Source organism: Theropithecus gelada, chromosome 12 (genome assembly GCF_003255815.1).
Source record: "Theropithecus gelada isolate Dixy chromosome 12, Tgel_1.0, whole genome shotgun sequence".
Lineage (NCBI taxonomy): Eukaryota > Metazoa > Chordata > Mammalia > Primates > Cercopithecidae > Theropithecus > Theropithecus gelada.
Genome location: NC_037680.1, coordinates 109,482,187 through 109,494,719, shown reverse-complemented (window position 1 = coordinate 109,494,719; position 12,533 = coordinate 109,482,187). Strand labels below are relative to the sequence as shown.

The following is a 12,533-nucleotide window of genomic DNA, read 5'->3' as shown; positions in this document are numbered from 1 at the left end:
ACTGGCACATAGCTGTAGTCCCAGCTACTTGAGAGGCTGAGGCAGCAGGACCACTTGAGCCCAGGGGTTTGAGACCAGCCTGGGCAACATAGTAAGAACCCATCTCCAAAACAAAAACAAAAACCCTCAACTTAAAGCCAATGAAAATAAAGTCCTTCATGTATGCATAAACTCATTTTATGCAGATATTTCCCCAAAATGGCTATAATATCTCCCATCCCACAAGCTCTTCTCCAATGTGACCTTGCCACTCCTTTCATCAAGGGGGGTTGCAGTGAGAGGCCCATACTCCCTTCTCTTGAATCTGAGTGGGTTTGTGACTACTCTGATGGAATAAAGTGTCACAGAAGTGACTCTATGTGACTCCTGAGCTAAGAGCTCAGAAAAGGTAACACAGCTTCTGCCTGGTTCTCTGGGGGAAGCCAATCACCACTTAACAAGTTCAACTCCTCTGAAGCTGCTATTCCGGAGAGGACACACATAGCTCCTCCAGTCATCAACCCAGCTGAGTTCCCAGCCTACAGCCAACGCCAACTATCATTACATGAGTAAGCCATCTTGGACAGCTTGCCCTAATTCATTAAGCCTTCATAGGAATGCTGCCCCAGAAAACATCTGACCACAACCAAAGACGACCCCAGGAGAAGAACCACCCAGCTGAGCCCTATCCAAATTCCTGATCCACAGAATGAAGGGCTGTTATAAACCAATCTGGAGGGAATTTGTTATGCACAGCAGCCACCAGCACACCAATCTGCTTGCGGACAGTCTCCATAATCAAACTATCTTGTCTGGGATGTTCTTAAATCTCTGAATTTAAACAAATCAACCAACAAAACTGGAGCTGGGCATGGTGGCACACACCTGTAGTCCTAGATACTCAGGAGGCTGAGGTGAGAGGATCACTTGAGCCCAGGGGTTTGAGACCAGCATGGGCAACAACACAAGACCCCATCTCCAAAAAAGTCAACCAAACAAAAAACTGGAAGCAAAGAGTGTACAAAATAAATACTTCAAAACTCAGGAAGAGTTAGGAGAACTTGGAAATAAGTTAATAGAATGGGATGAGAAAACAGTGGCTCTAAGTGAAAGGATGAGCAAATGAGAATATGGAAGAGAGTAGAACTGAGAGACAGAGAAACAAACATTCCCAAGGAAGAGTGGTTTATTTCTACTAAGTGGGAAATTCCTCAGATAGAAGCAAGTCTCCTTAGTTAAGCAAATGGATGTTCTATGACCAAAATGACTTTGTTCCCCCTAATCTGCCCATTCCACTCCCAATTTTTTAAAATTTATTTTCATTTTTCCTGAATACACACACAGTCTAGTTGGGAAGGTGTGGGCAAGCTCTGGAGGTGTGTGTTCAGAGGGGGTGTGTCTGTGGCATGAGGGCAGGAGCTGATCCACATGGTAGCAGAAAGGGACAGTCAAAAGAAAAAAGATATTTGGTCAAACTTACCGACATCTGCCTTGACCTCTACATTCTCAAATACAGAACCAGCCAGTGCTATGTGGTCTGGCAGAGAAAGAAGCCATGGTTGCCTCCATGTCTTGGGTGCTTGGAGCTTTTCCATGGTACCAAGAGGAACAGTTTAGTGCAGAACTCACCCTCCATAAAGGTGAGTACAAGAGGTGCACTCAGATAGCATACAATCAGGTTTTATTTAAGTTCTTTTTTATTTTCCTCCACACTGGCAAAAGTTCCGAGGGAGCCTAAAGTTTTGTAAACATTTTAACTATCCCTCTTACCCACCCCCCACTTTTAAATTTACAAAGCAAAGGAGAGTAGGAGCCCAAATTTTTAATGGTTTCCTCTCCCCTCATGCTATTTGATCCAAAAACTATATACAATTTTGTAGCAGTCTCTGTATAGTTATTATACATGTTTAGAAGGGAGGGAGGCAAGAAGGGATAGGGAGACTGGTGATCCAAAATAATAAAAATAGAAGCCAAATATAATACTCCAAACCCAAACTGCCCTCAGAGCAACTCCAGCCTTCTTCAGGCAACAATGACAGGAAGTAAAGGTGCTTTTCCAGGGGCTGCCCAGACCACAGCACCTCTCGCACAAGCACAGCTGCCCAATGACTCCAACCCAGTGTGAGTGGCAATTCCAGGTGATGTTCTGTAGGGGTCTGGTGGAGGCAGGAAGAGTATTTGTTTATAAATAGGGCTTGAGTACATTTCTACTTGAAGTGAAAGGTATTAGGAGGCCATGACCAGAAGCCAGGCCAGGCTTCCCACTCCCGTTTTCGCCCATCCCCTCCAGCCCACTGCATCCTCCTGTATAGTAGATTCCATGGATGAAGGTCTTAAAGATGGACAGGTTCTGTATGTTCTCTTTTCAGAAAAGGCAAGCAACTTGCCATCCCAGAATCTTTACACAAAACCTTTTCCAGGCTACAGCAAGACACACACGCAATGCTCTGAGGACCAGATGAAATTCCAGGCTTTTATCGGAAGCAAAAGTTTATCCCTATCCAAAAATGAAATTATACAAATTCATACATATGGTAAAGATCCTAGCTGCCTCTTAAACGAGACAAATTTTCAGCAGAAGGGCCCAAAACAAAATGGTCCTAGTCATCTGAAGTAAAAATATTTATGGGAAAAATCAGTTTTTGTAAGAAAGAAAAATTAAGAATAGTCTCTCTCCCAGGCCATACAGTTTCCTTTGTCCAATCAGGCTGGAGTATGCCAGGGGAGATCAGCTTGCTCAGAAGTCACTATCTAACGAAGAAAAACACAAATCCTTTCAGAGAAAGGACGCTCAGAAAGAACAGGTGAGGAGTGTGTAACATCAAACCAATCCAACCTCATCTCAACCCCACTCAGGGCCTCTCTGATGCAATCCCAAAGTTAGCAGTGGCAATGCAACTTTTAGACCAGGAGAGCTCTGACTGCCTGCTGGATACTTGAGTCACAGTCCATGGGGTGTTTTGTTACTGGCCAATGTCTGTTAACCATTAACTCTCTTCATGATTGCACCAGTTAGACCTCTTGCCCTGATAGGGGGAAAAAGAAGAAGAAAAAAAATAGAAGAAAAAAAAGTGACAAGAGAAAGCAAGCTGCTAATGGCCGATCCCAACACACTTTCTGGGAGACAGTAGATGAAATCACAGCACAGTGAACACATGCTGCCTAAAATCAGCCTTGGTGGGGAGTAATCCCAACTGCCACCCGCAAGACACAGGGTCCAGTCCACTTATCTATAGTCTGAGATGTTCACCAACAAAAATGGATTAAAGAATCTTGGACACAAAGGGCCAGAAGAAAAAGCCTGAGATGATCGGTTCTGTGATTTGTTGCAGAGTGATAAAAAGAGTAAATGGTGAGTAAGTGTTGTGTCCAAAGGTGGAGACTCCATAGTCGGCAGACAGGAGAGGGATGGCCAGTCCATTGGCAGGTGCTCAGTAGTCATCCAACGTCTCGATTTCACCCATGTTGAGTCGCTCCGATGATGCATTGACTGAAAATCCTGCAAACAAAAAACAAAACAAAACAAAACAAAAAACTGGATATGAGTGACCACACTTAGGCAACCAAGTTGCTCAAATTCTAGGCAGTGAGCTGGAATGTAAGTCTATGTTCGTTTGTCCAGGCTGGAGTGCAGTGGCGTGATCTCAGCTCACTGTAACCTCCACCTCCTGGTTTCAAGCAATTCTCATGCCTTACCTCCCAAGTAGCTGGATTACAGGCACATGCCACCATGCCCGGCTCATTTTTTTGTATTTTTAGTAGAGATAGGGTTTCACTGTGTTAGCCAGTCTGGTCTTGAACTCCTGACCTCAAATGATCCACCTGCCTCGGCCTCTCAAAGTACTGGGATTACAGGCGTGAGCCACCGCGCCTGGCCAGTCTTTTGTTTTTGAGCATACCAAGAAGTATAAGACAAAATAAAGATAAAGGTCACAGCAGTAGCTTTCTGTTCTTCCAATGAGAGAAATTCTTTATTTTCTTAGGGTTCTGATATAACTTAATTAGGAAGGAAAATAAAATAACATCGCACCAATTAAAAAGAACTGCAGGCCGGGCGCGGTGGCTCATGCCTTAATCCCAGCACTCTGGGAGGCCGAGGCAGGCGGATCACGAGGTCAGGAGATCAAGACCATCCTGGCTAACATGGTGAAACCCCGTCTCTACTAAAAATACGAAGAAAATTAGCTGGGTGTGGTGGTGGGTGCCTGTAGTCCCAGCTACTCGGGAGGCTGAGGCAGAATAATTGCTTGAACCTGGGCGACAGAGCTTGCAGTGAGCCAGGATCGCGCCACTGCACTCCAGCCTGGGTGACAGAGTGAGACTCTGTCTCAAAACAAAAAAAACCCCTGCAAACCACTGCTTTAGAGAATCAGAGAAAATAATAGGACGTGAGTATGTATCAAGGACAGGCTGGGCTGGCCCTGGGGGAAAGTTCATGCAGGAGGTCTACCTTAAAAGAAATGGGAGTGGGCAGGCGGGTTACCATGGAGGGTTGTACACACTAAGTTCTTGGTAACTACTTGATCATATAACTTTGAAATCTGAGTGGGATTAATACCCCTTTAAACCTCAACCCACTTTAATGGGAATACTTCTTCCCACCAGTCAAAAACTTTATGAAAGTTCTGGCCCAGAGCTTTTGACACTCAGGGTGAGAGGCTCCAGGGAAGACACACTATAAGATCCTTAGAGTCCTCGCATATTCTCTTTCCCAGAGTAGACAAAGCAAGAAGACTAAAGTACTCTAACTCGATCTACTGTAAATATATCTGCAAAGGAAAGGATTTCAGTTAGTAATATCTGATTAACCAAAATAGAATTTGGTTTAGAAAAAGCAGTACTAGCACACCCATTGAAGGCAATAAGCAGTACTCACAAACACAACAGACAGTTGAAAACCTAATGCTGGCTGGGCGTGCTGGGTGGATTACTTGAGGCCAGGAGTTCGAGATCAGACTGGCCAACATGGCAAAAACCTGTCTCTACTCAAAATACAAAAAATTAGCTGGGCGTGATGCTGCATGCCTGAAATCCCAGCCGGGAAGCTGAGGCACGAGAATCGCTTGAACCCAGGAGGCAGTGAGCTGAGAACACATCACTGCACTCCAGCCTGGGCAACAGAGTGAGACCTTGTCTCAAAAAAAAGAAAAGAAAAAAAGAAAATCTAATGCCAAATGCCCAATGGTCACATGTAATTTTTCCAAAACTTCTATAATTGAAGGTTGATAAAAATTATGATGAACAATGCCTCTTTAAACTGACTGACTCCCCAAAAATGTTCCAGTTCCTCTACCTTGAATAAAATCCCAAATTGTTTTAGCTATTTGAATACCAAAAAGTAAACAGGCAATGTCCTTATTCTAAAAGCAGTTCTGTTAATATTAGCTGGGTTTTCTGCAGCCTCTTGTTTTTTAAAATTCAAGTTTTCAAATAAATACACATTTGAAATGTAACAGTAACAAAAATGCCTTACATAAAAATACCTTAATTAACTGACTCAAAAATATCATGATTCAAAAAAACAAACATGCCTATTTATCAACCGAAAAAGTTGTGGTACAAATTGCTTACAAGACCAAATACAGGGAGAGGCTAGGATTCCAAACCCCATCCTGAGTTTGACCCCATCAACTGTGTTCCAATAACACAGTCTTTTTCTTCCCCCTTGAAAATAATGAAAGCCTTAGTGTTTATATATATATATATATATATATATATATATATGTATTTTTAAAGACAGGGTCTCACTCTGTCACCCAGGCTGGAGTGCAGTGGTGCGATCTTGGCTCACTGCAACTTCCATCTCCCTGGCTGAAGCGATCCTCCCACCTCAGCCTCCCCAGTAGCTGGGACTACAAGCATGTGCCACCACACCCAAGTCATTTTTGTAATTTTTGTAGAGACAGGGTTTCGGCATGTAGCCCAGGCTGGTCCCCAACTCCTGGATTCAAGCAATCTGCCCAAGTTGGCCTCCCAAAGTGCTGGGATTACAGGCATGAGCCACCGTGCCTGGCCCTAATATTTATGTTTTTAAAGTAACAGTTAATTAGGCAAGTACAAGAACCTAAAGGCCAAACAGTCTGTGAAATAAAATATTACTCTATTCTGAGGCAGGCTTTTCATTGACTTCATGTATATCTTAAAAACAGATAAAATGTGATAAAAGGCAATAATGAACTACATGCAAAAGAAGTGGAAGTATAATTTAAAAGCTAAATTAATTTTACTCATGCAAAGACAGGAAGGGAAAAGTCTGTGGCCAAAAAAAGTTGATTAATATGTTAATTATCAGTCTAGGCTTTTAGCAAACAGACATATTCTCATTCAACTGTCATTTAAAAAACTGGCAAGGTATGCATTCATCCTTTGGCTGAATGCCATTCTTTATCAAATTCAGCCATTTGATGTAAGGGAAAGTTCTGGGTACCATGAAACCCAAGGCAACACAAACAAGGATTCAATCCACTATGCCTGGCTCTAAAGATGATATTCTGTGAGGTTCAGAGCATAGTCTCACTCACATGAGTTCTTTAAGATTTGTGAAGTTGTCCTTATAAGGAAAGTCTGGGGGAAACTGTATTGTGTGTTTATCACATCCGAGTGCAGGCTGCTGATTCACAATGACCACCAGAAGAGCTCTAAAAAGAGGAAGCCAGCCGGGCGTGGTGGCTCACCTTTGTAATCCCAGCACTTTGGGAGGCCAAGGTGGGCAGATCATGAGGTCAGGAGATCAAGACCATCCTAGTCAACATGGTGAAACCCCGTCTCTACCAAAATACAAAAATTAGCTGGCGTGGTGGCATGCACCTGTAGTCCCAGCTACTTGGGAGGCTGAGGCAGGGGAAATCACTTGAACCCAGGAGGGGGAGTTTGCCGTGAGCTAAGACTGCGCCACTGCACTCCAGTCTGGCGACAGAGCAAGACTCCTGTCTCAAAAAAAAAGGAAAAAAAAGAGGAAGGCTATTGGAGATAGGAGATATTGGAGAATATTGGTAAATAAAATGAGGTTGTGGCCCCCCTCAGCTGGTTGGTTTAGAAGCAAAATTCTCTTTCCATCAGTGACTGCTTTTTCAATGAAGACTTCCCATTTTCCCATTTTATGCATGGGGAATGTGTAGCTAATGGATAATTTTTTCTCAGTATACAAATTATATGAAATATGTAAATTAAAAAATAATAAGTGAAAATGAAATGAGTAAGTACAGGACAAAAATGAGCAATTATGAGAGGAATTTCCAGACTGAGGTTTAGGTGAGCAGTAATTTTCATAACCTCAGTGAGTATCCTCAATACTTTGTTCAACATTTGTTTTTCTTCCCCTTCAAGGTACATGGATTCCTTAAACTCTACTCCTAGGATGACCTATCTCCCACCCTTATAGTGAGGTTTTTAAAGTCCCTTCCTTTCTTAGATCTATAAATAGAAGATGAGATCCAAGGGAATATTTAAGTCCAAACGGTCTGACCTCATTTTCAGAGCAACCTTTTCCCTAACAGCTTATCCTCAAGTCCGAAAGATTCTTAGCTAGAAACCACAGTTAGAATTTAAGGAATGTTTTAAAATCTATTCACCTATTTCTATACAAATTGGAAAAAATTTCAGGCTGCTCCATCCATCCTTAACACCAACTTTTGAGATAAGCAGACGAAAACAGAATCACACCAGATCTACAAGCTCCCAAACCCAGCTTTCAGGCACCAATTCTTTATTACTATTATTTTAAAATATTTTAAATATTATTATTTTTAAATTATTATTTTTTTGAGATGGAGTCGCACTCTGTTGCACAGGCTGGAGTGTAGTGGCGTGATCTCAGCTTACTGCAACCTCCACCTCCCAGGCTCAAGTGATTCTCCTGCCTCAGCCTCCCGAGTAGCTGGGATTATAGGTGCCCACTACCATGCCCAGCTAATTTTGTATTTTTACTAGAGACGGGGTTTCCCCATGTTGGCCAGGCTGGTCTCTAACTCCTGACCTCAAGTGATCCACACACCTCAGCCTCCCAAAGATCTGGGATTACAGGCGTTGAGTTACTGCGTCTGGCTTTAGGCACCAATTCTAAAGGACAGTCCTGAAAGTTAGGTTTTACTGTCATGTTGTTTTCACCAGGGCCGGAAGGCTCTGAGGGAAAGAGAATCCTACCAAGGGCACAGTAGGTTACCACCTGCCTCTCACTGTGTGGGGTCTCAGGCTCTTCATGATGTCCCACAGGGACTTCAAACTCAACCCAGTCAACACTCAATTCCCCTCAGCCTGTTCCATGTTCCACCGCTTACCATTTCACAGCAAATGGCAACACCATCCATCCATCCTGCTCCCCAAGCCTGAGACCTTTCCACTCTTCTTGTCCAGTTAATTCTATCCCCTACATTTCTGAAATCCATCTAACTCCTTTTCATCCCCACTACCAAAACCCTATTCCAAGTCACTGGTATCTTTTACCTAGTCTAGCAGCCTCCTCACTGTTCTGCCTTCCTGACAGGACAACAACCGGAACTTCCATCTTTGCGAATATATTCTATTGCACTCTGGGAGGCCAAGGCGGGCAGATCACCTGAAGTCAGGAGTTCAAGACCAGCCTGGCCAACATGGCAAAACCCCATCTCTACTAAAAATACAAAAATTAGCCGGGTGTGGCCGCATGTGCCTGTAGTCTCAGCTACTTAGGAAGCTGAGGCAGGAGAATCACTTGAACCCAGGAGGCGGAGGTTGCAGTGAGCTGAGATCACGCCACTACACTCCAGCCTGAGCAACAGTGAGACTCCATCTCAAAGAAAAAGAAAAAAAAAAAGTTAGTTTCACAGTTGCAAAAAACATGGGCAGCCTATACTGTTTGTTATTCCTGAAGCAGTATTCCCCATCCTTTCTGCCATTCTTTCAAAGCCCAAATTCAGATGTCACATTTTCCAAGAAGCTAGAGTGCAGTGGCATGATCACAGTTCACTGCAGCCTTTAACTCCTGGTCAAGGAATCCCCCTGCCTCATTCTCCCAAGTAGCTGAGACTAAAGGTGTGCACCACCATGCCTATTTTTTAAATTTTTTGTAGGGATATGGTCTCATTATGTTATCCCAGCTGGTCTCAAACTCCTGGCCTCAAGTGACCCACCCACCTCAGCTTCCCAAAATGAACCACTGTGCCCAAGCCTGCCTTGCATGGTCCATAAAGACAGACAAAAATAGCCATGGGTAACACAGAAGGGTGGAAAGAAAACAGGCCTGTCCTGAAAGCCCAGCCTCCCATAGCAGAAAGCTATGTAACACTGGGAAATGTTCTGAATCTCTGCACCTTGGTCTACTCATTACTGGTGAAACTGGGATGTCACCTCATAATGCAAAGTAATTATATGATATATATGATATATAGAGTGATTACAAACACATATTGGTTCTCTTCTTGGAACACCTGATCGGATTAATGATCTGCTTTCAATACAAATAAGCATTTAAGTTTTTAACATACTTTTAGTACCATCCATTATTAGCATCATTTTCCAACTAAATTACTAAAGATCCTCCAGGGAAATTCATATTAAATATGAAACAATACTTTAAAGCACCATACAATATAAGTTGTTATTAGATGAGGCACAGCTCCTGCACTGAAATGCCCAGTAAATACTGGCTACTTATTTTGAACCAGTTAAAACATTAGTTATTGATAAAAAGAAATATTTTCCTTCTTGAAAAACAATGCTCCATGGAGACTCACACAGGATAACTGGTATCACCTGCACTCCTCCAACACTCAGCTAAGACTTTAAGACTGTGCTCACCTAATAAACTGGGATCTGCTCGGACCATCTTCTGCTTTTTCTTCTTCTTGCCACTCTGCACAGCCTCAAAATTGGATTGTTGGTTGTTGCTTTGATTGGTCTGAAATACTGAATGGAGTGTACTGTGGTTCATCCCCCACACAGAGTCCTGCGAAATAAGCAGCATGACTGAGATTACGCAGCAGATTCAGACTTGGCTCACCTTAGGAAAATGTTTGGCTTGTCCTCACCTAATCAAGTACAAGCTTAAAAGCAGAAAAACAAAAAGCTTATCATCACATGTTCTAATAATAAAACCAAGAGCAGGCCACTGAGCCACCATTCTCCTCTATTTAGACTGAGACATCCCACTCAGGGCTCAGTGCCTCCACAAAGCCTGTCCTGGCTAACTCTGGGTTTCTACCCTGCTGTGATGGCAGAACTTCTCTGGTATATACAGAGTCTGTACCAAACACTAGGAAATGAATACTGCAAATAATCATGAGCAGATCACTGCACCCTAGCAATATACACCTCTCACCTAACTAAGAGCAGAAAACCTCTTTGTTCCCTGGGCCCCAGGACAGAGAGGACAGGGGTGGCATATTACCAAAGTTAAAGTCGTGTACCTTATTCCTATCAGCAATCCCAGAAAGGATCTGACCCCAAAATACTGTTTGTATACTTTCTACCAACTGGTTACACTGTGAAATTGCCTACTAGCCCTTCATGCCTCTTATTAGCCAATGAGCCAGTTGACGGCACAGGTGGTAGTAGTGGGGGAGAAGTGGAAAAAGCTCTGTGGAAGGACAAACCTGGTGTGAGCATGTGTGTATGCGTGCGCCCATGGGTGCACGTGCTTACTGGGCTTCCACCTTCCTGTTTTAGCCTACAGTGGAGCCATTTCACAAATGCAAACAGTCTCCTATATTGCTATATCATGCCTTATCCTTAAAATATTTTTCCTAGGGCTGGGCGTGGTAGCGCATGCCTGTAATCCCAGCACTTTGGGAGGCTGAGGCAGGCGGATCATGAGGTCGGGAATTCAAGACCAGCCTGGCCAACATAGTTAAACCCCATCTCTACTAAAAATACAAAAAATTAGCCACGCATGGTGGTGTGTGCCTGTAGTCCCAGCTACTCGGGAGGCTGAGAAAGGACAATCACTTGAACCTGGGAGTTGGAGGTTGCAGTGAGCCGAGATCGTGCCACTGCACTCCAGCCTGGGCAACAGAGTGACACTTCGTCTAAAAAAAATAAATAAATAAAATACTTTCCTAGTGTTTCAGTGTTTACATCTTTCGCTTTCCTTCAATTTATGCCTGTTAGCCCATTACCCAGTTGGATGTTAAATGCCTTGTACTTCTCTGTATCTTCCACATCCTCACTGGAAGTGACCCATAATGAATACTCATTCTCTCTAGAAAAACAATTACAGGAGGAAAGGATATGAATATCTTTACGCCCTTCCATAAGCCTTGCCAACTTGTCTTTCAGAAAACTTGTACAATTGATTCTCACAGATTCTGTATTTGTGAATTCACCTACTTGTTAAAATGTATTTGTAACCCCAAAATGAATACTTGTAGTGCTTTTATGGTCATTCTAGAAATACACATACTCAGAGCAAAAAACGTGAGATGCTAAAGGCATATATTCCCAGTCAAGATAGAATAAGGAAACAATGCCTTCTTATTACAGTTCTCAATACTGCCAACAAGTACTCTTTTTGTGGTCTAAAGTGCCATGTTTTCCAAATTTTTGCGCTTTTTATTAATGATTTCACTTTTTTTTTTTTTTTTTTTTTTGAGGCAGAGTCTCACTCTGTCACCCAGGCTGGAGTGCTGTGGTGAGATCTTGGCTCACTGCAACCTCTGCCTCCCAGGTTCAAGCAATTCTCCTGTCTCAGCCTCCTGAGTAGCTGGGACCATAAGAGCACATCACCATGCCTGGCTAATTTTTGTATTTTTTGTAGAGACGGTATTTCACCATGTTGGCCAAGCTGGTCTTGAACTACTGACCTCATGATCCACCCACCTCGGCCTCCCAAACTGCTGGGATTACAGGCATGAGCCACCAGATTTCACTGTTTAAAGTGGCCCTCAACTATAGTGCTGAAGAACTGGTTGGTGTTCCTAAGTACAGGAAGGCTGTGAGGTGCCTTAGGAAGAAAATATGTGTGCTGGATAAGCTTCATTTGGGCAGGAATAGTAGTGCTATTGGTTGTGAGTTCAATATTAATGAATCAACATATATGAAATGAGGTGTCTTTAAAAAGACACACACACAAAACAAGATTATGTACTGATCAGGTGAGGAAAATGTTGTGACTAGAGGTTTATGGGAACCTAACCCTATATATCCCCTAGGAGCAATGGTTCAGTATTTGCTCAAATTCAGTGTTCATGGGGACTTTACAGAATATAACTACTGTGAATAATGAGAATCACTGCTGTATCTTTTACATCCCCAGCAACATGAAGTATCTGGCATGCTGCAGTGTTGTCAGTACTGAGTACAGTGCAGCCTGAACACTGGAGAATTCAACATTTTAAGTTTTAACTTTTCAAAACCAGATCTATGGGTTTGACACGTTGAAATGTGCAATCTAACTATGACACAAATACGAACCAAGAAAAATGCAACTGGTTGGCCGGGCGCGGTGGCTCAAGCCTGTAATCCCAGCACTTTGGGAGGCCGAGACGGGCGGATCACGAGGTCAGGAGTTCGAGACCATCCTGGCTAACACGGTGAAACCCCGTCTCTACTAAAAAATACAAAAAACTAGCCGGGCGAGGTGG

The 12,533-nt window shown here is 43.1% G+C and overlaps 1 protein-coding gene across 4 annotated transcripts in view; it reads right to left on the bottom strand.

Annotated features, from left to right (window-relative positions):
- Positions 1-1,643: 1,643 nt before the first annotated feature.
- GIGYF2 (GRB10 interacting GYF protein 2) overlaps positions 1,644-12,533 on the bottom strand; it is a 164,644-nt gene continuing 153,754 nt past the window's right edge. For 3 of the 4 annotated variants that reach the window (XM_025404238.1, XM_025404240.1, XM_025404239.1), the window contains 2 exons: positions 9,754-9,901; positions 1,645-3,478 (listed from right to left, as the gene is read on the bottom strand). In XM_025404238.1, coding sequence (XP_025260023.1) covers positions 3,411-3,478; positions 9,754-9,901 — 216 coding nt within the window. In that variant the 3' untranslated portion in view covers positions 1,645-3,410. Of the gene's footprint in view, positions 3,479-9,753; positions 9,902-12,533 lie in introns of all 4 variants that reach the window. The other variant, XM_025404237.1, reaches the window with a different exon arrangement.